Below are 24650 nucleotides of genomic sequence, written 5' to 3'. Positions count from 1 at the left end.
CCCTGTATTGCACTTTGGACTCAAAATGACTCACTTCTCATTCTTGATTTATGCGTTCGGCTTGACGCTCACATAGATACCGAATATAGGTTGATTTATTAGAGGAAAAATATGAAAAAAAATCAACAAGAAAAACGGCCAATCGTGCCTTAGTTAAAATGGCATCCATTGACAAGTAAGTATGAAGTGTTAATTATAGAAGACTCCAGACCAGACAATGTCATTAGTCTGAAGGAGTACCCTTTTAAAACTATTGTATTCTACATATACTCATTTTAAACACCTTATACTAGGAACTATATATCTGTATATCATCTTTAAAAATAATATATGTAGCATTTAGGCCTTTAAATTTGCTGTCTTTAGATTTTTCATTGCTAGATTTTTCTTAATTTCTAGACCCACTTTTTATTTATTATTATGTATTACTATTTATTATGTTAAAAACATGAAACAGCATTTTTATTTATTTGCCCAGTTTTGGACTTATTCTTGTTACAGTAAGTAATAAAAATGAAGACATTAAAATCCAAAAAACAAAAGTAAGTAATTTAGTAATGATTAATTAATTAGTAACCTTGTCAGTCATTATACTGTAATAATATAGTTTTTTAAATGTGAATTTAGCCTATATGAAGCTTTAAAAAAACATAATATGTATGGATTAATTTTAATCCCAATTCATGTTAGTGTGATTTAAATATTTTAATGTAAATAGTTCGATAGTTAACTAAATGTAAATTTGGTACAAATGTAATAATAATTAAAAATGTATCATGTATCTAGTTCATTATTACTTTCCAAAGTGCATACAAATAATTTTTTAAAAAAATTTAATTTAATTAAATTATATATTTTTTTTATTCCAGACGCAACCACCCAGAAAGTGTTTCCACGTCCGTGTCCATGTATCCATGGGCCCTCATCCTGCTGCACCATGCAGCACCTTGCAACCCCCCCCCCCCCCCCCCAAAGCCACCCCCACCCACCCCTCCTCCTCCTCCTTTGGGCCTACCTCCATGCCGGGTCACGTGTTCCTATTCGGGGATACAAAATTTCCAGTGGGAGAGAGCGTCCACACATACTCCTATCAGCAATTATCAGCCACGGTCCCTCCACTATCTACAGTATCTCCAAAAAGGAAGGAGTGGCGGGGAAGGGGGACACCGGCTTTAAACCTGGACTAACTTTTTTTTTAAGGACTAAAACGTCTTTTTTTTTTTTTTTTTGCTTTTGAAGTTTGTGGTGCAGAACTTTCCACAAAATCATCGTTCCTTCTTCTAAACCTTTTTTTTTTTAAAGGTGACATTTGGAATTCTTTAGGAGTTTTTTTTTAATCGCCTGACTGGCCTTATCTGGTGAGATAAAACACTAATGCGCATGTATGCTTTCTTGTGTTATCATTAATGTTTTATTCTGTGTGTGTGTGCGCCTAAAATATGGAGCAGTTTGTTATCTATGCGGAGTTCACTGCCTTCAGGATATCTCAACTTCATTGATTTATTTTTTTTAACATGCAATAATTGTGTCTTCCACATGCAGGATGCAGGGGTACCTTTGGGTTTTGTGCAGAAAGGACTCCCCAAAAATTTGTTTTTTAAAAAAAATTAAAGATATCAGAGGAAAATGTATCAGAGCCTCACTTTGTCCTCCGGGCAATCTCCATACACTCACGACACCGGGAGTTACATGCATCCTTCGGCCAACTCCGCCGTCTACGTACCCCCAACAAGAGTCCCGGCCATGCTGCCCACTCTCCCCTACTTGCAGACCTGCGACCCGCCCCTCCAGTCCCACAGCCTCGGTGCTCATCACCACCACCATCACCACCATCACCACGGCTGGTCCCAGAACGCCTGCACCGACTCCCCGTCCTTCGCCACACCCGCCAGCCCTCACCCTCCGCACGGCTTCTCCTACTCTCACAGCCCGCCTCCTCCGCCGCCACCACCGACTCTCAGCACCAACGCGGGCCGGGATGCAGCCTACCAGAGCCCGCTCGTGCTCGGAAACAGCGCTCGTGCCGCGGAGCAGCTCGGTGGCGCCCTGGTGCGCTCCGTGGCCGGTGGGTCTTACACGGCGCCGTACGCATACATGAGCCCGGAGATGGCGACCTCCTCCTGGACGCCGGGACCGTTCGAGAGCGGGGTGATGAGCCTGCAAGGCCGCCAAGGAGGCATGTCTGCGCGGCGTTCCAGTCTCGGTAGGCCCGCTATAAAGTGCACCATTTCTGCTATTTAATACACACTTATGAGGATAAGTGCCATATAAAATTATGTATTATTATAGATAATTTAATGATACTTCAATAAAAAGTGACCAATATGTATAAAAAAATATTTCGATAGAATTTTCTATGCTGTTATTATTACATCATAAACACACTTAATTATTTGTAATGTAATCGACTTTCATTGTATTAATTAATCAAACACACACAATAATAGTATGCTATTTATACAAAAGTCTCAATTTAATTCTAGTCGTCTTTCACAACATCAAACATAAATTTATGAACTGTATTAAAAATATAATAACACATAGTTTTCATTACATTTCAAATTGATGCCTATAATACCAGATCCCAGTTATAATTGTGTTATTGTTGCATTTGTAATATTTATGTCCATTTCCTGTAGCCAAATATGTAACCAAAATATTAGAAACAGTTCTCATTATGATGAAGTTCAGTGTTAAAACACTTTTATTTAAAATAATAATTAAAATAATAGTTTTAACATAATTTATATTAAATATTATTTAAAACAAAATCAAGACCATGATATTATTTTTGTGAAAGCAATTGTTATGCTAATTGTTATGATCAATGTGTTATATTTATTGGCTGTTTGTGGTTATCTTTATTACATGAGCGTTATTATTATTATTATTATGATCAGATTTTGCTTTATAATATGAAATTAATATCATGCAGACCCCATGTTAGAAGTGATGACCCTAACAAGTCAGCAGCCAGATTGAATCAAAGTGTTTTAAAACAATCCAAACCACTTTGGACCAAGACAATACACATTCTTTAAGTGAGTAAACCTGCAATTAAAATGTTAATCTAATCCCCCTGAGCAACAGTGCAGTGTTTCGAGCAAAGGCCTCAATACACACAAGAGACCCCCCCTTCCCCCCCCCCCCATTCAGGAACAGTTATCACCTCCACTGTGATCAAACACTTTCCAATGTCACCAGAACACATGCACAAGTTGGGTTGAAATAGTCACTGTTGTTATGATTGTTTATACCTAATGAAACAAGACTGCATCCATGGTGGCCTATAGGGTGGCTCACTTCTGGTCACGTGACATCGTTTTCATAAAGCATAGTCTATAGGTAAAAACAATAAGCACGGCACTCTGGAAGGCTTTAAAAAAAATACAGTATCACAGCACCCATTCGTGAAAAGCTGATTAAATAATAAAAACTATTAAATACTTTGTCCTAAAAAAATTCTCCATGTAGAAAAAGTGTAGTCAAATTCATGTACAGTTATAAAATAAATACATGAAATTAAATGTAATTATTGTTGAAAGCGGACACAAAAACAGACACAATAACTTTTACAGATAAAATAAGATAAATAATTCCTGGTGGATTGTTAGAATTATAAGCTTAAAGTATAGTTTGCATGTATGAAATATATACTCAAGCTCCCCCGGGACTGGTGTTAGTTGGTTGGTTGGTTCTGCCCTGCTTTCTGGTGGTATAAGAGCTAGGTCTGGCTGTGTAGGGCGGGATTTGCTTGGCGATGGAAGGCACAAAATGAGAACGTGGGTTTCGGCAGTAGTCTGGAAGTACTCGGGAGTGTGACCAACTACAGCGAAGTGGCCATGCTCTACAGGAGTCCTCGAAAGGGGACTTATAAAGTGAAAACATTGTCTATTTTGTCTATTTTAAACAAAGATATATGATCCATAAAATAGAAGTAGGATTTTATGATTCTTCTGACTAGATGGGTATGATATCATTTCTCCAGGTCTGTCAATATTGGAGAAATTGATATAATTGTACGTGTGTAGAACCAGTCAAACGTTTGGGGACACTTTATTATTCAGTAGCATGAGAATTTGCCTCCAAACGTTTGACTGCAATCTTCAAAGCTATGCCATAATAAATGAAATATTATAAATGTTGATACAATTTATGCCAGGCGTTTGTCGTTTGTCAAATATGTGATGGATAGAAGAGACCCAGGATCTTTCTAGGGTGATAACAGTCCCCCCTCCCTCCATCAGTCTGTCTCCACACTGCGGGTTTTGATCTCTTTCCATGTCAGTAGAGGGTGTCAGTATTGTATTTGTATTTATTATTATTATTGTTGTGTTTCTTTAAAAGTGTTTCATTTCTGTACTCAGACCTGGTGGAGGACATGCCCACCGAAGGCAGGGAGTGTGTCAACTGTGGCTCCATCTCGACGCCGCTGTGGCGTAGAGATGGTACGGGACACTACCTGTGTAACGCCTGCGGGCTCTACCACAAGATGAACGGCATCAACAGGCCACTCATTAAACCACAGAAGAGGCTGGTAAGTACACTGGGGTTTTAGTATTTATATTGTTTTACGTATAGTATTTGGCATCATGGTCCAGATATGCAGATTTTTGCTCCGTAGTACATTTCATTTAGTGTTTGTGATAGTAAAGTGGAATATCGGTTTTTGTGATGAATCTGTTCCATTGGTGCAGTCTAAAGCCAAACTCTATGAAAACTGAATATGTTTTTTTTCCTGAAACCGGGTACTCCGGTTTCCTCCCACATTCTAAAAACATGCTAGGTTAATTGGAGACTGATTGCCCTAATGGACAATACAGCAGGAATAGGTGCAGATTCTGGAAAATCTAAAACATTTTCAGTGCAGGTTATTGTGTGTAGCTGCTCTATAGGAGTACACAACTCCATACAAAGTTCATCAATTAATTCATTTTCTACCGCTTATCCTCACGGGGGGTGTTAAAGCCTATCCCAGCTGTTTTCAGGCAAGAGGCGGGGTACACCCTGGACTGGTGGCCAGCCAATCACAGGGCACATATAGACAAACAACCATTCACACTCACATTCATACCTATGGACAATTTGGAGTCGCCAATTAACCTAGCATGTTTTTGGAATGTGGGAGGAAACCGGAGTACCCGGAGAAAACCCACGCATGCACGGGGAGAACATGCAAACTCCACACAGAGATGGCCGAGGGTGGAATTGAACTCTGGTCTCCTAGCTCTGACCTCCTAGCTAACCACTCGGCCGCCGCCCTTAAGATGAATTTTCAGTCATTCATTCATTTTCTACTGCTTATCTTCATGAGGGGCTGCGGGGGTGCTGGAGCCTATCCCAGCTGTCTTCGGGCAAGAGGCAGGGTACACCCTGGACTGGACACATTCATATATGAATGTGAGTGTGAATGGTTGTTTGTCTATATGTGACTTGTGATTGTCTGGCCACCAGTCCAGGGTGTACCCTTGGCGACCCTAGTGATGATAAGCGGCATAAAAAATATATGCATGTATGTTATCAATGTGCTAGCACAACTCTCCTTGGTTCCATGGTGGGTTATTTTGTAGCTCGATCAATGCTAAAAAGCAAAGACTGTGTTAGTAAGTCCTGAGTAAACCAGTGATAGAACTTGGTCAAACCAGCTTGTATTCCTTTAAAAAAAAAAAAAACATCCCAGGTGGCGAGTGCCGTTTCAAGGCTTCACGGCTGCTTATTTCCCACCAGCTTGCATCTACAGAGCAGCTGTGCTCGTCCTGCAGTGACCTTGCCCTTGGACGAGATGTTTGCGAGCAATGTGGCTGCTCAAACACAACCAACGTGCAGCAAAAATAATCATTATTTATGTTACTGTGTAAAAGCCCGTCCAACTAATGACTCAATAGCTATTTTCACATTGAAGCCTTGCTGCTGTAATTCATCTTTGTCGTACGTTGCCAGTCTTTGCACTGACATCCTGTGATTCTTCCCCCCCCCCCAAAAAAAAAGTCCAAGGCAATCTGTCTTTTGGGTCTGAGCCAAAACTGAAAAAATAGTCCAACTTTTTTTTTTTTTTTTTACTTTTACAGCAAACCACATCCCGCCGAGCTGGTCTGTGCTGCACAAACTGTCACACTAGCACCACCACGCTGTGGAGACGCAACGCTGAAGGAGAACCAGTGTGTAACGCGTGTGGGCTCTACATGAAACTGCACGGGGTATGTAACCAGACTTAGCAGTTTAAAGGAAAACTGCATTTTTTGGGGAATTTTGCCCATCATTCACAAACAAATTAGTTATTTCCCTTTTCTGTGTATTATAACACGAGAAAATGAGTTAATATCAGCTAGCTTACAGTGCTGTCATTGGCATACACATATTACATGGTGTGATATACATGCTCTGATCATACATTAACACGTACCAGGATGATAACATATAATAGTTGCAGTATCTTACTGTATTTTGATGTTTTAAAACACTACCAAAGTGTCTTTCCTAGGGTGCATTGATACTAGCTAACATGACAACTCGCTAATCGCTAGTTTCAGCGTCATTCAGAGACGGAAGTGTGGATACCTAGCTCTCGATTTAGCGATTTTGCTAAGACTCAATAAGATGCTTGTTTGCCGTCAAAATTTTTCACATGAGAACTGGAGCACACGTCATGTGCTGGAAGATACAGCCATCCCAATGAGAATGGAGATTGTAAGTGTTGTTGCTGCTGTTGTTGTTGACTAGCATAACTGTGTCACATAAAGATTGTGAATGATGGGCAAAAGTGCAGTTCCCCTTTAACAATTCAGATATTCAACCAAGAGTCCAGAATCCATTATTTAGCTCTTTTGACTTAGTTCCCGGTTTGAATCCTGCTTCTGGACTTTTCTGTAGAGCTTTACGTTGCTATTAGGTTCTCCGGTTGTGGAGTCCTCTGGTTTTCCCAGCCATTCATTCAACCCAGGAGTCAAAAACCAATGGTTACCATCTTTGGTAGTCAGTCAGTTCGGTTGTTGAATGACTTGGAATTTGACCAGAAATGTTCAAGAGTTCCAGTGCGGTTTCTTTTTTTGAAGCAGTTGTTTGAATGAGTCTAAAAATTCAGATATACAAAACGGACGGACAGTCCGGAATTTGTATTTAGTTGGACAGCAAGAAGGTTTGAATCCCAAATCGTGAATCCCTATTAGGAACCGTGGTTATGGAGTTCTACGGGTTTTCCATTCATTCATCAATCCAGTTGGATACTCAAATGGTTTTGTTGAAAAACTTGTGATTTTATCAAAGATTTCTAAAACATGGTCCAAAAATCCAAATTGAGAAAATCCTAAAATCCAAAAAAAGGACTACAAATACAAATTGTATGACTTTTATATATATGTATGTATGGATTTATGTCTTTGCACTGGAGTCAACTAATGAGGGACATCTCCTCCATCCAGGTGCCCAGACCTCTGGCCATGAAGAAAGAGAGTATCCAGACCAGGAAACGCAAACCTAAGATGCCTAAGACCAAGTCAGCTACAGGTGTGGTGAAAAACAAGCGCACCCTGAAGCAAATACCAACAATGTGTATTGATATTACATAGATACTTAGATTTTGTTATCGTTTTTAGCCCCGCCCACCACCTCTGACAGCAGCTCACCATCGTCCCTCACCGTGTCAGAACACGCCTCCACCATCAAGAGTGAACCCAACTTGACCCCTTCACCCTACGCTGGACAGACCATCACGTCTCAGGTAGTCTCGAACCATCTCGAAACCAGGAAGTAGTATGCTAAGTGGGAAAATGGAGAAATACACAAAGTATTGCTTTATATGTCCCTTATATACTGAATCATATAATCAATTTTTTCACTTCAGTTAATATAAATCATCAATAAATCATCTCCTCTAAGCCAGGAAGTAGTATCATAAATGCTCAAATTAACGCCAATTTATCACAGAGTTCACTTTCTCATGCACTCCAAGTATTTTTTTTTAAATGTCCAATTCTGTCCAATTATCAACTGCTTCTAATTATTTTTTTTCTTTAATTTCTGTCCTCTGCAGTCGGCTAGCCAGTTGAACACAACGATATCATCATCGCACGTGGACATTAAATACGAGGATTATGTTTTTACGCCAACATCCATGGCTGCACAGAACTCCTGGTGCGCTCTTTCCCAAGCATGAGCCAACATCATTATTACTGAGCCGCCTGAACACACTTTCATGGACACCCAAGTGGGACGGCATATAGCCCACTTTTAATATATATATGAGCGGACCTGTCAATTAAAGACTTTTTTTAATTGATCAAGGGGGTGGACGCAAGGATGCTACAAGCTAACTACCTATTTTTACAGCAATGCAAAACAAAAACATGCACATGCATTCATTTTAAGCATATTTTTGTTGTGTTTTTGTTGAAAAGAACACGATGAGAACATGTTACTTTTTTTTTTGGGTTGTTGATGAGCACATCTCATCAGCAACACGTAGATGATTAACTTTTATGGACGCATTATTTATGTTAAGATAAGGGCAGTTAAAAGTCATCGTGATGTGTTTGTGGGGCGGCCATGTTGCCGAGTGACCTCCACGCTGAGGTTATGTGAGCAATTGTTCGGTTAGATATGACGGTTGTAAATTGGCCCGATTTTCAAGTTGACAGTTGCTGTGTGAAAAGTGCAATGGCTCTTTTTTTTTTTTTTTTTTTTTTTTAAATTAAGAGTGAAATAATTATAATTGTCTTATAATTGTATTGTCTGTATTTTGTTGGTAATTATTGTAAAAGGAAAAAAAGACTCTTTCTTCTTCAGAATCTGATTAACTATCTGTTATTAATTTGATGGATGAGAAATGAATGTAATAAAAAAAAGGAATCCCACCAATTTCATTCGTCACTCCGTTATATCTTTGCATGCATATTCAGCAAGAAGAGCATCATCATCATCACGCGTGTGTGTGTGCGTGTCTCTGTGTGCGCCAACTGATCAACCGTTCAAAGGTTGTGTTCCAACTGTGTTTTATGGCATGGAGCCAGCAACAAGGTCGCTTTACTGCCAACACAGCGACACGCAGGCGACACAACGCCAACAACACCACCCTGCTTTATGGCAGCACATCTTTGCTATTGCTGGGAGAGGGTATAATATGCTATATACCACAACATGTTAGTCAGGTGGAAGGTAGCAAGTTGGACACTACAGTTACTGTATATTACAGTATGTTACTGTATATACGTATATGTTACTACATTGTACTGTATCTGTCAGGGCTTTTCAACTGGTGGCCAGACTGAATGCCAATGAAAAATACTATAGTCCTGCTTCTCTGACACTTTTTTTTTTTAAACAAAAGATCACTCCAGCTGTGTAGAGGATCTTTGATTCATAGCTTTTTCCATAAAAATACCAAAGTGTCACATAGAGGATTTTGAACTTGCATGAACAATGGTTGATACACTGTAAACACTGAAAACTAAGCAAGTTTTAAAATATTTAAATTTTCAAATATTATTTTTTAAAAATTATAATATTATGTATGTATATAATATTTAAATATTTACATTTTATTAAATATTTAAAATATTTATATAGTATTAATATTCTAATACATAATAATACACTATATAATATATTATTATATTATAAATATATAATATATTATATATAATAATATATTTGTAAAATATTTTAAATATGATACATATATATTATTAAATATTACTAATGATTCATAGTTTTTTCCATAAAAATACCAAAGTGTTACAAAGAGGATTTTGAACTTGCAAAAACAATAGTTGATGCACTGTAAGCACTGAAATCTAGGCAAGTTTTAAATACCCAGAAAAATATTTTTAAGTATTATTTTTAAATATTATAATATTATATATGTATATAATATGTACATATTTAAATATTATTAAACATTTTAAATATTTACATAATATTAATATTCTGATACCTAATCGTACAATATATATTTTAATTATATTATATAGTATATTAATATTTATATTTTTTGAATAAAATATTTTATATGTAATTATATTTTATAAAATATTTGTAAAATATTTTAAATATGATACACATATATTATTAAATATTTATATTATAAAATATTTTTGACTGATAAGTCAAAACTAGTCAGTGAAGTATGGGCAGCACTCATGCAGCCCAAAAATGACAAGCAAAACATAATTATCTTGCTACTCACAGTAAAAAATATGTAAAAAAAAAAAAAGTTCTATTTTGACACATTTTCAGTGGATTTTAAGAGGTTTTGAGGGCTTCAATGAACCCCCATGTGATCATTCAGTCTTTTATCTTGGGTCAACAGCACTACAACCGACATTACAAGCAAAAGGCTAACATGCAATGCATGCCATGTCCGGTTTGTTCTTTGTGAAAAAAAAACCCATCATGAATCACAACCAACGTTGATATTATTAGCCCACGACTGACTTATTAAACATTCACAAACTATTGCTGGTGGAGCCCTAAAATAAGAGCTGAAAACAACAGAATGATGGATTGCTCGGCGACACCCGAGAACGATCACTTCCGCGTCCATGAATTTGATTGTTTCCTCGAGGAAGGGGTGAAAAAAAAAAAACGTTACAGGAAGGGAGGGGGAACTTTCTGCTACCCTGAAAAAGTCTTCATTTTGTTTTTCTTTAAGCATTCAGAAGTGGACTTGCTGGGGTGTTTTGGATCATTGTCCTTCTGCAGAACCCAAGTTGAGGTCACAAAAAGATGGCCGGACATTCTCCTTCAGAATTAATGGTTCAATTTTTTCAGCAAGTCTTGGAGTCCTGAAGCAGCAAAACAGCCCCACACCATCACACTACCACCACCATATTTTACTGTTACTTTGACACTAGATGTATCTAGCTCATGATTTTTAGTAAAGAAACACCCTTTGTATGTATGTGCGTTTGTTTGTGTGTGTTTGTGTGTGTGTGTGTGTCGTCCCTGGTTGTCTCTCCATCCGTCATTGGCCCGGGTGGAGAGGAGACTCCTCGGAGCCCAGAAAGCAGGGGTCAAGTCCAGGCTTACTCAACCCCCACAGACCCTCCTAATTCTCCGCCTCCTCCTCTCTCCTCCATCACCCCCTCATGAAGGATGAAGGGCCAAGAAGGAGGAGGGTGAAAATAAGAGGTGATGAGAGGAGGAGGAGATCTATGAGGAGGGAAGGTGCAATAAAAGAGAGAGGAGAAATGTGTGACAAGAACCTAGAAACATACTGCGATATGCATGCCAGACCACTAGTTGGCGGTGTCACACACAACACATGCAACTGCTTGTTCTTTTAGGTCTTGTGGTTCAAAAAAGTTTGTATTCGTTGGGTTGACTTGAAATTTCTCACATAGGCTGTGACTTTAAACTTTATAAGCACACAAGTATGATGGAGCCTATCCCAGCCGAGTTTGGGCAAGAGTCGGGGTACACCCTGGACTGGTGGCCAGCCAATCACAGGGCACATATAGACAAACAACCATTCATACTTATGGACAATTTGGAGTCGCTTATTAAGCTAACATTCATATATTTTGAATATGGGAGTCAAACCGGAGTACCCGAAGTAAACCCACGCATTCGCCCGCAACGGACGGACGAGACGGCAAAGGCGTTGAATAAGCGAAGTGACGTGTGTACGAATATACATACTGTATGAGCGTCGTTGGAAGCATGGGTGCGTAGGTCTGAAGAAGTTGCCCAGTCTTGGATCTTCAGTTCGCAGGGTGTGATTGCGACAGGACAGCAGTTGCCATGGAGACGCCCTTGAATGGGTCCAGACATGGACAACAAATAACAGGTGTCTGTGAAGAAATAGTTCATACAATCAAATATTTGGTTTTAAATACCCAGAGAAATATTTTTAAATATTATTTTTAATATTTAAATATTATATATACAATATTTAAATATTATATATTATATATATAATATTTAAATATTATTATAAAATATTTGTAATATTATTTTTAATATTAATATATATATGGACAAAATATTACATATATAATATTTGAATATTATAAAATATTTTAATATTAAAAATAATATTAAAATATCGTATATATAATATTTAAATATATTAAATATTTATATAATTGTGATCATTACATACACTCATTAAGAGGATAATAAGCATATAAGGATTAAGGGAATCAGTGGGACTATTTGGGTAAAGTGGAGCAAAAAAAGCTCAAGAAAACGTAAAACACATTTGAATGCATTCTTTTGACTGAGTTCTTGTGAGAAACACTTAAGTCTCACCATGCCAAACCCATTTAGTGGGTGATTTTATTATTGCCATAAATGTGATTCTTAGTGGCGTTCGGACCAGTAACCTCTGGAGTGGTACCCTACACTTACATGTAATGTCCTGTATTTCCTGCTGCACTTAAAGCTTTGAAGATACATCATTGTGCATCATCAAGACACCACAGCGAGCAAAGTTTGATCTTCTGATGGACCTCTGCGCCTGAGCACTGCACTAAATAATCATCATTATGGCCGTCGTAAAGTGTCATCCATCTTATCTCCCCACTCTACCAGCTCCCATCAGTGTCTCGTCAGCTGACCCCCTCCTGATGAGTCTCGGAAAAATGGAAATTTTGATGTTTAGTGGGCATAATGCTATTTTTATTTGGCTGTATATATGTTATTTAGAGAGTGTTTATTGTGTATTCATTAGTATGTCAAGCTACGATAAAGAAATGGTCAACTTGTTTTAGTTACCGAAGAAGTTTGAGATTGCAATGTGTATACTGCAACGTATTGCGCGGCGCAGGCGGGGGCGCAGGGCATGTGAGGCCTGGTCTACCAAATTACAACCCAAAGACTCAAACATAATACACAGAGTCAAAACAAGTGAGCTTACTTAAATGAAGCTGAATCGGAGGGAAAAATTGAGGTCAATTGTGAGGCACCGCGCCTCACCTGCGCCTCGCCTGCGCCTCGCCTGAGCCTCGCTTGAGCGTCGCCTGAGCCTCGCTTGAGCGTCGCCTGAGCCTCGCCTGAGCTTTGCCTGAGCTTTGCCTGAGCCTCGTCTGCGCCTCGCCTGTGCCTCGCCTGCACCTCGCCTGAGCTTTCCCTGAGCCTCACCTCACCTGAGCTTCGCCTGCATCTCACCTGCGCCTCGCTTGCACCTCCCCTGAGCCTTGCCTGCGCCTGACCTGAACTTTGCCTGCGCCTCGCCTGCGCCTCGCCTGCGCCTCGCCTGCGCCTCGCCTGAGCCTCGCCTGAGCCTCACCTTGCCCGCGCCTCGCCCGCGCCTCGCCCGCGCCTCGCCCGCGCCTCGCCCGCGCCTCGCCCGCGCCTCGCCCGCGCCTCGCCCGCGCCTCGCCCGCGCCTCGCCCGCGCCAGACAGGGGTCCCAATAATTTGTAAACATTTTAATTTTTTTTTATTTTTCAAGAGGCCCGTAATTCCAGCGAATGCTATCATTCCTTGGCAGTTACACATGATAATATCAGCTTTTATAAAATATCCAAATAATCCACAAGGATCCCCAGCTTTACATAATGAGTCACTCCTACTTTTCTCATCTTAACTGACTCATGCCGAGGAAATTCTAAGCATTGCTCTGAAGCTAGCCAGTACATCTTGTCTTTTCCCCCACCTTCTTCCCTTCATTCCTTTCACCTTCATTTATTTATTTCCTCCCGGCCTTTGGCCGTCATCTTCATCCGTCTCCGTCTTTGCATCTTGTTTCTTAGCATCATCTGTTTCTGTCTGGGCTTCTGGATGTGCACTCTGGATAACCCGCTCAATGTTTCCTGTGCTGAGATGCACCCTATTTGTTTCACTGCTCTTTCTTGAAAGGGGGGAAGAATGTGCAGACCAAAGACTGACTGGCTGCAGTGGATTTAGCCAATTATATACTATACTCAGACACAGCATAGCGTGGGAACTTTTTGTCCTGCCCTAATTTACTCCCGTTTCCTCCATCTTCCATTTCAAGAGCTCACAAGAATGCATCATCAGCAGGCTTTTAGGGGCCAAGAACATCTCCGGAGGAGTGAGGACATGTTGATTTAGGAACGTAAGTAATGATCCTGGATCCGATCGCAGTAACGGATCCACTCTGGAGGTGCTATTAGCATCTAGGAAGGGTGCGCTAGCACCTCATATGCCACACTCCAGAAAGCCAGAAAAAAGACAAACAGTAATGCGATACAGTTCATAGTCTTTAGAAGCTAAGGAGTGAAGGAATTCTGGAGGTCCAACTCATGAATGAGCTGGGACGCAGAGCTTAAAGAGTGTTTCTGAAGCGCTTCTCAGTAGCGATGCATTGATTTTGTAGTTGAAATCCGATGTTAAACTGGCTTTTTTAGTGTTATTCATCAATTATTTATGCAGTATAAGGTTGTGCATGTTGTGATTATCATTAGCTTATGTAAGGTAATACACTGTATGATACAATATGATACAGTTTATACTCATAAATGTTACTATTTTCTTACATACATTCATTCATTCATTTTCTACTGCTTTTTCCTCACAAGGGTCGTGGGGCTGCTGGAGCCTTTCCCAGCTGTCTATGGACGAGAGGTGGGGTACACACTGGACTGGTGGCCAGCCAATCACAGGGCACATATAGACAAACAACCATTCACACTCACATTCATACCTATGGACAATTAACCTAGCATGTTTTTGGAATGTGGGAGGAAAACCCACGGGGAGAACATGCAAACTCCACACAGAGATGGGCGAGGGTGGATTTGAACCCTGGTCTTCTAGCTGTGAGGTCTGCGCGCTAACCACTAGCCCTATTTTCTCACAATAATTTTCTTATTTTCTTCTATATCTCTCAAGGGACAGTACTATAGAAAGTAATATACTTTTGAGTAATTAGTACACAGCCTGCATAATTTACTATCCTTCAATAACTAGTCAAAACACAGCCATTAGCTATTATAATGATGCAGTGGTTCAGAATGCGGTTTGCGGTCGAAAGGTCGTAGGGTGACGCCCCCCCGCCCCAATCGGTCTCAGTGGCGCTGGAAAGTTTACTTGGGGGTAATGTGGGGGGGAAATAAAACTGATCTACAGTACGGTAATAGCTGACTAATTCACTCTAACTTGAATTTACTGGCTGATATGTGCTGATCACATGACCTTGACATAGAACTGTGACGCAGATGAGCCAAGATGAAAGAGGCAGGTAGATGGATGACGTTGATGATGATGATGATGATGTGAGCTGCTTAGATTGCTCTTTTAGGATGAAGAATTATCCGCAGGTCTCTATTTAACAGTGGGCTGACAGAGGGCAAGATGCAGGGTCAAAGGGTTAAGACTAAGAAGTTCAGTCTCTGTGGAGGAATTTTAGCCCACTCATCTTTGCAGAATTGTTGTAATTCAGCCACATTGGAGGGTTTTCCAGCATGAACCGCCACAGCATCTCAACACGATTCAAGTTCGGACTTTGACTGTTTTGACTGTTTTTTTTCTTCAGCGATTCAGAGGTGGAATTGTTGATGTGTTTTGGATCATTTTTTTCAGCCTGAGGTCACAAACAGATGGCCTGGCATTCTTCTTCAAGATTTGGTTCCATTTATGACAACAAATCTTCCAGGTCTTGAAGCAGCAAAACAGCCACAGACCATGTTCTTTTTATGAAATCTGGCATTTACGCCAAATGTAATGGAACACACGTATTCCAAAAAGTTCAACTTTTGTGTCATCAGACCACAGAGCATTCTCCAGATATTGGGGATCACTAAGATTTTTTTCTGGCAAAATTGATACAAGCCTTAATGTCCATCAATAATTCACAAACTTTTTTAGGTGTTTAATGAGTAGCTGAGTGCTAAAGTTGTTTTTCTTTCATTCAGTGAATCTGGCAAGCCTTGAAAAGGCTGTTGGTATTTATAAGATGGGGACAGAAAGACCATTTCTCAGTTTCCCAGTCATTAGTATCATAAGTAATTGTAATGGTAATGGTTTTATTTCATTTCAACATGCATCACATAAGTAATTGTAGAAAAAGAAAACAAACCTGGCCATCAGTTTGTGGAGCTCCAGCTTGTGTTGTTGGTCCTCGGCCTCAATGGCATGCTGGGCCCGCTGCTGCATCCCTTACACAAAGTGCTGCATGTGCTGGAAGGCATTGATCTATAGAAGAGGAACAAAGCAATCTATGAGAAATACATAATTATATTATATATGTATATATTATATTATATTTGTGGCTTCACTTTGTGGGTGGGTCCGCTGGGGGCGAAATTACAATCATTTGCGGGTATATATTTGAGGTACATATGGGCTGCACAGTGGATGAGTGGTTAGCGCGCAGGCCTCACAGCGAGGAGACCAGAGTTCAATTTCACCCTGGGACATCTCCCTTATATGACTATTTTGTTTATTTGTGAAATAAAGATAGCTTTTGTTTGACAGAATTTAAAACATTTATAAATAATCAGGGCTGCATGGTGCACGAGTGGTTAGCATGCAGGTCACACAGCAGGTTCGATTCCGTGGGAGGAAAACCGGAGTGCCCGGAGAAAACCCACGCATGCATGTGCAGCCCACATAATAAATTTATACCTAAAAATAAATGTATAAGACTGCACGGCGGTCAAGTGGTTAGCACACAGGCCTCACAGCTAGGAGACCAGGGTTCAATTCCACCCTCGGCCATCTCTGTGTGGAGTTTGCATGTTCTCCCCGTGCATGTGTGGGTTTCCTCCCACATTCCAAAAACATGCTAGGTTAATTAGCGACTCCAAATTGTCCATAGGTATGAATGTGAGTGTGAATGGTTGTTTGTCTATATGTGCCCTGTGATTGGCTGGCAACCAGTCCAGGATGTACCCCGCCTCTTGCTCGAAGACAACTGGGATAGGCTCCAGCACCTCCCGCGACCCTTGTGAGGATAAGCGGTAGAAAATGAATGAATTAATGAATTTTGCACAATAAAAGTAATCAGAATTGATGGGAAAAGCAATCGGAATTCTGAGCTGCAGGCTAACGGAATTCAGGACAGGGAGGATCTTACAAATGTCCTCATGCGAGTACGCAATGGGACAGTGGAGGACCTTTTCCTACTTAAAATTTGGGCCCAGGTTTCTAGCTTAGATGCGAAATGATCCACCTGTGCAAGGACTAATGGCTTTGCCCTCTTAGTAGCATGGTCGTTGACAAGGAGGACCATTGAGGACCATTGAGTACCATTGTGTTTGGAGTTGAACCGTACCATAAAAGCACACAAAACACTCAGCAGATGTTTGACTTTGTGCTGTGATTCGAGTCCACTTTTCTCCTCCTGACTCGATTTAGGCTAAAAAAATACATGACACAAAATATAGCATATGGGCTTTTATCCATATATAAGTATTTCACACTACTATGCTATACTAGTACTTTTATAATAGTACTGTATATACAAAACAAAGGCATGCATTCCATCCCCTGCGTCAGCTAAATGTATAGATAAGTGTCTTTACAGCAGCCAAATAAAGTCAAGAAGAAATAAATAGCTGCTGTTGGCTCATCCGGAACAAAGCAGCCATATTATTTGGAGTAGCGAAGAGGCAATATAGCCACATGTTAGCATATGCTAATAAATACTGCAAAACATGCCAAGCCAACCGATCTTGTAGTATCACTCTATAACTCAAGAGGCGGTAGAGTTGACTTAGTTTCCTATTTAGACATTAATAATCACTTGAATCCCTTCCTCCACACTTCACCCATATGGCTCCTCCCTTGCAGCCAGAGGAGCCAGGCTGGCTGGAGAAGGAGGGATCCATCCCTCTGTTAGAGGAGGGAGATAAGTGGACTTCACAGCCAGTGACATAAATCACATCAAGACATGACAGTGGGACACTGAGCAGAACTGCTGATAACACTCAGCAGGGAGGTAGACGGAGGGAGAGGACAGTAGAAGACAGAAGGAGGAGGAGAGGAGCCCCTCTAGGGTTATTATCATCCCTAAAAAAAACTTGATTGGGAGCTAATGAGCATGAGTGGAGAGGTTCCACAGAGAGTGAGTGGCACTCATTTCAGTCGATCTTTAGTCATAACTGTGAGGTGATGCAGATCTTAGTATTATATTTTATTAAAAACTTATGCACTGCGGATACTGAAATGCTATGGCTTTTTAACGTAGTCCTAGCATAGAAGTGTTTGAAATGTACTTCTTCCCTGAGATCATATTTCTCCTCTCTTGTAGAGAAGTATTGGATGACATTTTTAGGTAATTGGTTATTTTTAGCCTTATGCATTAAAAATTAACTATATCAGCAAGTTGAAGTATTTGTGATTTTAGAAAAAAAGGAGTTAGTATGTTCTCTGTAGGCGGCATTATGAATTATCCTTACTGACCTTTTTTGCAGTACATTTAGCGAGTGAAGATTGCTTTTATAGTTATTAGCCCATATTCCCACACAATAAGTAAGATAAAGTCGATCTTTAGTCATAACTGTGAGGTGATGCAGATCTTAGTATTATTTTGTATGAAATACTAATGCACTGCGGGTAGTTTTATTTTTGTTTATTCAGTCCTACATTAGCATACAAGTCTCCCAACTAACGGCAGCCATTTTTAAGGACTACAGTTTTCAGAATACTGACACTCGGCCCAAATATGAACATGGCCCAGACAAACACCAGACCCATTACGGCGGCCATTGTTTCTCTGCCTAATTTTGTGTCCCCATAAAATATCCCATCCAAGTAATAGGAATATTTCAGCATGTGGGTCTAATTCTAAGGCCTGGAGGTGTGTTGGGATTTCACTCCTACTGTTGGGGATGTCCTGACACTCGATATGCAGGGGTAGGGGGGGAATAACTGCTGACCCGTCTAGTGACTTAAGCTGAAAACCTTCAGCCATTTTGCCCCATGCTTCTACGAACCCGGAGCATGTTCTAACCTTGTAGGAAATAGGTTCATTAGCTTCTTTGCATATGAATTTGCATTGTCCACATGGGAGTTTATCCACGATTGGGCCAAATCCACAACAAGTGTCAAAGTAACTTTAGACGTGTTGACGTGCACTGAGCAAATGCGTTTCACCTGGTCACTTTCCTAGCCATTTTGTCATGTGATCCAGCCTTCGGTGTTGCACCACCAAATAAAGAGTACCATGTTCAGCAAAAAAGATCTCATTGTGTCATATATTGGGCAAATGGGTCAGTTGGGTGTGAGATGCTGGCTGGGGTGATTGAGCATGCATATTATGATTAGCTAACTTTGTCAGCTTTGGTTCAGTGCTACACTCTTAAAAATGCTGGGTTAAAAACAACCCAATCTGGGTTGTTTCCCAACCCAACGCTGGTTAAATATAGGACCAACCTCGCGTTGGGTTATTTTAACCCAACAAGTTGGGTTGGTTCTCTTAACCCAACAATTGGGTTGTACATTGGGTTGTTCATATGACCCAACGCTGGGTTCATATTTACTACACGGCTGGGTTATTTCAACCCAACAAGTTGGGTTGCCAATATACCATATATATATATATATATATATATATATATATATATATATATAATTTATTTATTTTTATTGTGTGCTAATATTATTAATAATATATTACAATGACACCAATGTAACAATAAAATATTTATTTATTATATAGTATATTTATATTACATTTCCAGAACATACAAATATAACAACTCACAACATTTCCTTCACATATGAACAAATTATGTCCAAAAAAATTACATTTTAAGAACGGGTGAGGGGGACAGCTATGAGAGAGTGATATATACATAGAACAAGAGGCTCTGTGAGCAGCAGCACAAATGGGTAGGCGATTGTGCCTGCTGCAAGTATTCCACCATGTTAGCTCCGACCTATGATGAGAAAAGAAAAAAAGGTAAGTATTTTGTAAGTATTTCTAGCAGTGCAGAGCAATTGTCATCAGCTCTCTACTGAAGCTATTTCAATATATATTCTACGGGGAGAAGTGTGACACCTGTAAAGTCAATGGCGTGTTCAACAATTTATTCAGGGGGTTTGGCCAGTCTAATGTTTGGTCTGTGGTTTATACGTCACACATCACTATGGAGTAACAACTTACACCAAGTTACAACTTGTAAGAATAGTGCTTCATGAAATGAGAAACAGCCAAATGTTACGCTGTCACACATTCCACGAAATACAATCTTTTCAAGTCGCTCCTCATAAAAAGAGTCCTGCTTTAAAACTGTGTAAAAGAACAACTGGAGTCATGTCACAATTCATTTACATTTTAATTTCTGTTGAAAGGTAAATTACTTACCAGCTTAACATCGATGAAGGCTCTCTTCACCTCCTGAATACTCGCCCGGACCAATTTCCTGCCCTTTTTAAACACAGGCGGAGGGAGCAGGATGGGCAGCAGCGTCATGGGCAACTTCTCCCCTGGCATCTGTAGGACAATTATGGGTGTCATTACCAGATTGTTGAGAACATGAGTTTTAAATATTATAATACAATTTTAGATAAAACTGTTTTCAATATGTTCCACTACTGTGCAGTGTTGTCGTATTGCAATCAACCCTAAAATAATATTGAGAAAATGTCTCGATTATGTTTACTTGGTCTATATTAAAACACAAAAACACACCCCAAACATTTTTTTTTACCAATTGGGATCATAATGTGTACCATAGAGGGTTTGTCATCATTGTCTCCAGCAGTGGTGAGCAAACTTTGACTCGCAGGCTGATATAACAGCAATATATATTGGAATCACAAGATGGATCACTCTGTTAAAAATGTGGGTATTGGTACAAGCAACAGTGACTGACCCACCGCCATTTCTTATGTCTATAACATATAGCAGGCACAGTAGCTACTGTAAAACAATACCCATAAAATGAAGGCATGAAGATGACTTACCTTTCAATCAGCCCCAGTAGCTGCCACTCAGTCAATTTGGAACTGACAAACTCATCCATAGATACTTTTCAGCGAACTGAAACATCACAAAGAGGGTGCATAAGAACAAACATACCATGAAATGAAATAAGATTCAGTAGTCCAAACATTTATATGCAACTTACAAAACTGTCGTCGAATTCGCGCCCAAACTGATTAGTATACAGTGGACTATCGGTGGCTAACGGAAGCCCGCTAGCATGCAGCAGTCTAGCTTAAAAAAACACCGGTTCATCAGCACGCTCGTATTAATTCACAAGATTCTTTAACTTGATATCACATAAAATGGCAAATTGACGAGATAACTGACGTTGTCCTCATAACTATCACACATGTCTCTTGTAATTTCAACAACATAGTTTGGTTCCTACATAGCTCGCCAGCGAACGTGTTCGCTTGCCACTTTTGGAGGGAATGGAAGTTTGCTAAGGTTACCGATCGATTCCTCAAGCTAGTACTCAACAGTGCTTCACGAACTTACATTTTAACACGTTTATGAAGCGTTATATAATAATATAAAGACATTTATACGGTAAAACAATAGTGGGAATGTAACAAACCTTGCTCCGTGCTGAAATTGGTCTCCTCAGATGAAATGTGGGGTCCGAACGAAGTAAGTTTGTGGGCGGGGCTTTGTTGCGCATGTCCAAAATTCTACCCAACGCTCTGGGTTGTCCAAAATAACCCAGCACAATATAATGGAAATCACAACCCAGCAGCAAATAACTCAGCACCCAACTGAGATAACCCAGCGAATTGGGTTCTCAGAATACCCAACTCAATAAAAATAACCCAATTAAATGACCCAACAGGCTCAACCCAGCGATTGGGTCAAAAAAATAACCCAGCATTTTTAAGAGTGTAATGGGTGGCAGCTCTAAAGTGTCTTCATTGAGGGGGGATGCCATGTTATTAATGTGACGGGTGAGCTTACTTGTGGACCAGCGGTAGTTGGGAATTTACAAGGATATGGTGAGTGCTTTGATTTTTCTGTATTTGAGACTGTACACATTCACTTATACGTCCTAATTTTTATTTTTTTTTTGATTAAAATTACTTGTTTTCAAACTCCTCTAGTATGACTTCAGCTTCCCTTTGTAATGCTAACACTTTGTAATGCTAATGCTAACACCATCTACATTAGCTTTCTCAACTTTCAGGTGTGCATATGACACTCTCACCTTAACAGCCTCTGCTTTAACTGGAGCCTGGTTAACACTTGATGAATGACCAGTCCTGGAACTGCTTGTAGACTTGTTACTGGACGCCATTTTGACCACGATGAATCTTCAATTGGTGCCTTTTCAGTGTAGTGTTTTGAACTGGGATGTTAGTGACACCGAGCTAAACCACAAATGAGGAAGCTGGAGCTCAAAAGTAGCGTTTAATTGACTTCATTTATATATATATGTGGTGAAAAGGCATTCATTTGTGATAATTCAACGTGGGTGGCATCTAACACAGTCTCAAACAGTCTCTCACAGACGATCTTTCCCCTTGGCGCGAACCGGAAGTAAACCGGAAGTAAACCGAAAGTGCGCCTTCGGAAACCGGAAGTAAACAGGAAGTGCGCCTTCGGGAACCGGAAGTACATTTTAGCGGTAATAATATTTTTTAATACCATGAGTTACTGATTTAAACAACTTCTAATCACGTTTAGTAATGTGAAAATGTGAAAATGTGAACATTTCAAGGGCTAGGGAACAGAAACAGAGAAGACAATTGTTTGTAAGTATTTATCAGTAACAACAGTGAAAAAGAAAGGAAAGTGAATATTTACTTTGGAATTTGATTTCGGTGTGTGTCCCTAAATTTCGCTTCACAGATTAATAATATTATATTATTATTATATATTATATTATTAATACTTATATTAATGGTAATATAAGTAAGTCCTGGCTTAATAGCTTCAGACCATACACTGTAGTGTGTATTACTACACCATTCAAGTATAAAATACTGTGTCTATATAGATCAAAGTTGTGTACTTCACCAGTGTGAACTTTACTTTAGAGTACAGTATTGTTGTGTTCTGTGTGTGTGTATGTGTGTGTGTGTGCATGCTGGGATTCTTCATGGCTCTCATTGTCCTGGGCCCTGTAAGACAAAGGGTTAAGTAAATGTTTGGGGAAGATAAGAGCATTACTCTGACAGGCAGCAGACCCCACAGCAGAAGGGGGACCAACACACACACACACAAACACACACACACACACACACACACACACACTGGTCGCATGGATAGTTTCCACCTTGCCTCGCACACGTTCTGCCCATCCTTCATCCCAAAAGGACATAAATCAGTCATCAGGGTGGACGCTAATTAAATTACCCCAGTGGATGAAGTGCAACGTGTGAGATGAATGCATTCCAAGTTAATTGTTTCAAAAGGACGGGGGGGGGGGGCATCTTCATCCGGTGGTCAGCAGCCATACAGCATACATTGTCACTATACAGTATCTACCTCTGAATGCGCTTTAAAATGTTGCTGCTTATGCTTATTGCTTTGTCAAATTTTGGCTGGCTGAGCATCTGGCCAAACGTTTTCTCATGCACTCCAAATCATTGTTAAAGTAAGAAATAATAATATAATAATATAATAATATAATAATATAATAATATAATAATATAATAATATAATAATATAATAATATAATAATATAATAATATAATAATATAATAATATAATAATATAATAATATAATAATAAGTTTTGGATTTTTCTCATGCACTCCAAATCATTATTAAAGTAAAAAATATAATATAATATAATATAATATAATATAATATAATATAATATAATATAATATAATATAATATAATATAATATAATATAATATAATATAATATAATATAATATAATATAATATAATATAATATAATATAATAATGAGTTTTGGATTTTGGGGGCATACAGTGACTACAACTACAGCTACTATAACTCAGATATAATACTTCATCCATCCATAATACTTCATCTTCCATTGCTTATCTGAGGTCAGGTCGTGGGGGCAGCATCCTAAGCAGGGAAGCCCAGACTTCCCGCTGTCCAGCTCTTCCTATAGCGGATCCCGAGGCGTTCCCAGGCCAGCCGAGAGACTATGTCTCTCCAACATGTCCTGGGTCTTCTCTGAGGCCTCCTGTCGGTCGGAAAACAATGGAGGCTGAATGTAGGCTTTTATTCAAGGTCAGGCGTTTTTTTTCAGAGCGGAAATACAGCATACGAAGGCCTGACGTGTGACTAAGTTTCACATAAACTATTATGTTTAATGCCCAATCTTCTTGCACAAACTTTGAAGTTATTTCTGGGTTTTGTTTCACAAAAAAAAAATAAAAAATCTTACCGGTGTGTGTGTGTGTGTGTGTGTGTGTGTGTGCGTGTCCATGCCTTTGATGTGCTCTCAAAGTGGGCCTTGTGCTCGCTCTGCTTTCCCTCTCACTTGACAATTGTTTACGACTTTGGTGATGCTTTTTAGCGGACCTCATATTTCTTGCTAAAAAAGAGAAGAGAAAGTTTGCCTTTGAAAACAACAAAGTCCAATGACGGGAAAATGACCCCAAAAAAAGAAATACGATGAAGGAATGTTATCGGAACGTGTTTGCTTCAATTTGCCCTGTTTAGGGAGCCTGATGATGCAATGACTGAATAAAGGTGGAGGAGTGTGAGAGGAATATAGACCAAAAAGAATGAAGCGCTATGCTTATGGACCACCCACGTGCGCTACTACTAGGTATAAGTAGTTGTTATGATAGTACCTTTAAACACCACCACGATGGATTTCATAGTTAAACAATCAA

At 39.6% G+C, this 24650-nt stretch overlaps 1 protein-coding gene and 1 long non-coding RNA gene across 2 annotated transcripts; one reads left to right on the top strand and one right to left on the bottom strand.

The window, feature by feature from the left end:
* Positions 1-1593: 1593 nt before the first annotated feature.
* On the top strand, positions 1594-8852 carry gata5 (GATA binding protein 5). The gene is made up of 6 exons (XM_058085547.2): positions 1594-2203; positions 4368-4537; positions 6069-6197; positions 7419-7503; positions 7593-7717; positions 8030-8852. The coding sequence occupies exons 1-6, from the start codon at positions 1627-1629 to the stop codon at positions 8150-8152; spliced, it is 1209 nt and encodes a 402-aa protein (XP_057941530.2). The 5' UTR covers positions 1594-1626; the 3' UTR covers positions 8153-8852.
* A 10735-nt stretch (positions 8853-19587) lies between these two features.
* LOC144901975 (uncharacterized) lies at positions 19588-20863 on the bottom strand. The gene is made up of 3 exons (XR_013630170.1): positions 20814-20863; positions 20212-20340; positions 19588-19783 (listed from the first exon to the last, which is right to left on the bottom strand). It is a non-coding gene; the product is annotated as an uncharacterized LOC144901975 (long non-coding RNA).
* Positions 20864-24650: the final 3787 nt, after the last annotated feature.

The sequence above is a fragment of the Doryrhamphus excisus genome, linkage group LG17 (assembly GCF_037039965.1).
Source record: "Doryrhamphus excisus strain RoL-2023G ecotype Guam linkage group LG17, RoL_Dexc_Guam_v1.1, whole genome shotgun sequence".
Lineage (NCBI taxonomy): Eukaryota > Metazoa > Chordata > Actinopteri > Syngnathiformes > Syngnathidae > Doryrhamphus > Doryrhamphus excisus.
This window is presented reverse-complemented; position numbering and strand designations above follow the sequence as displayed.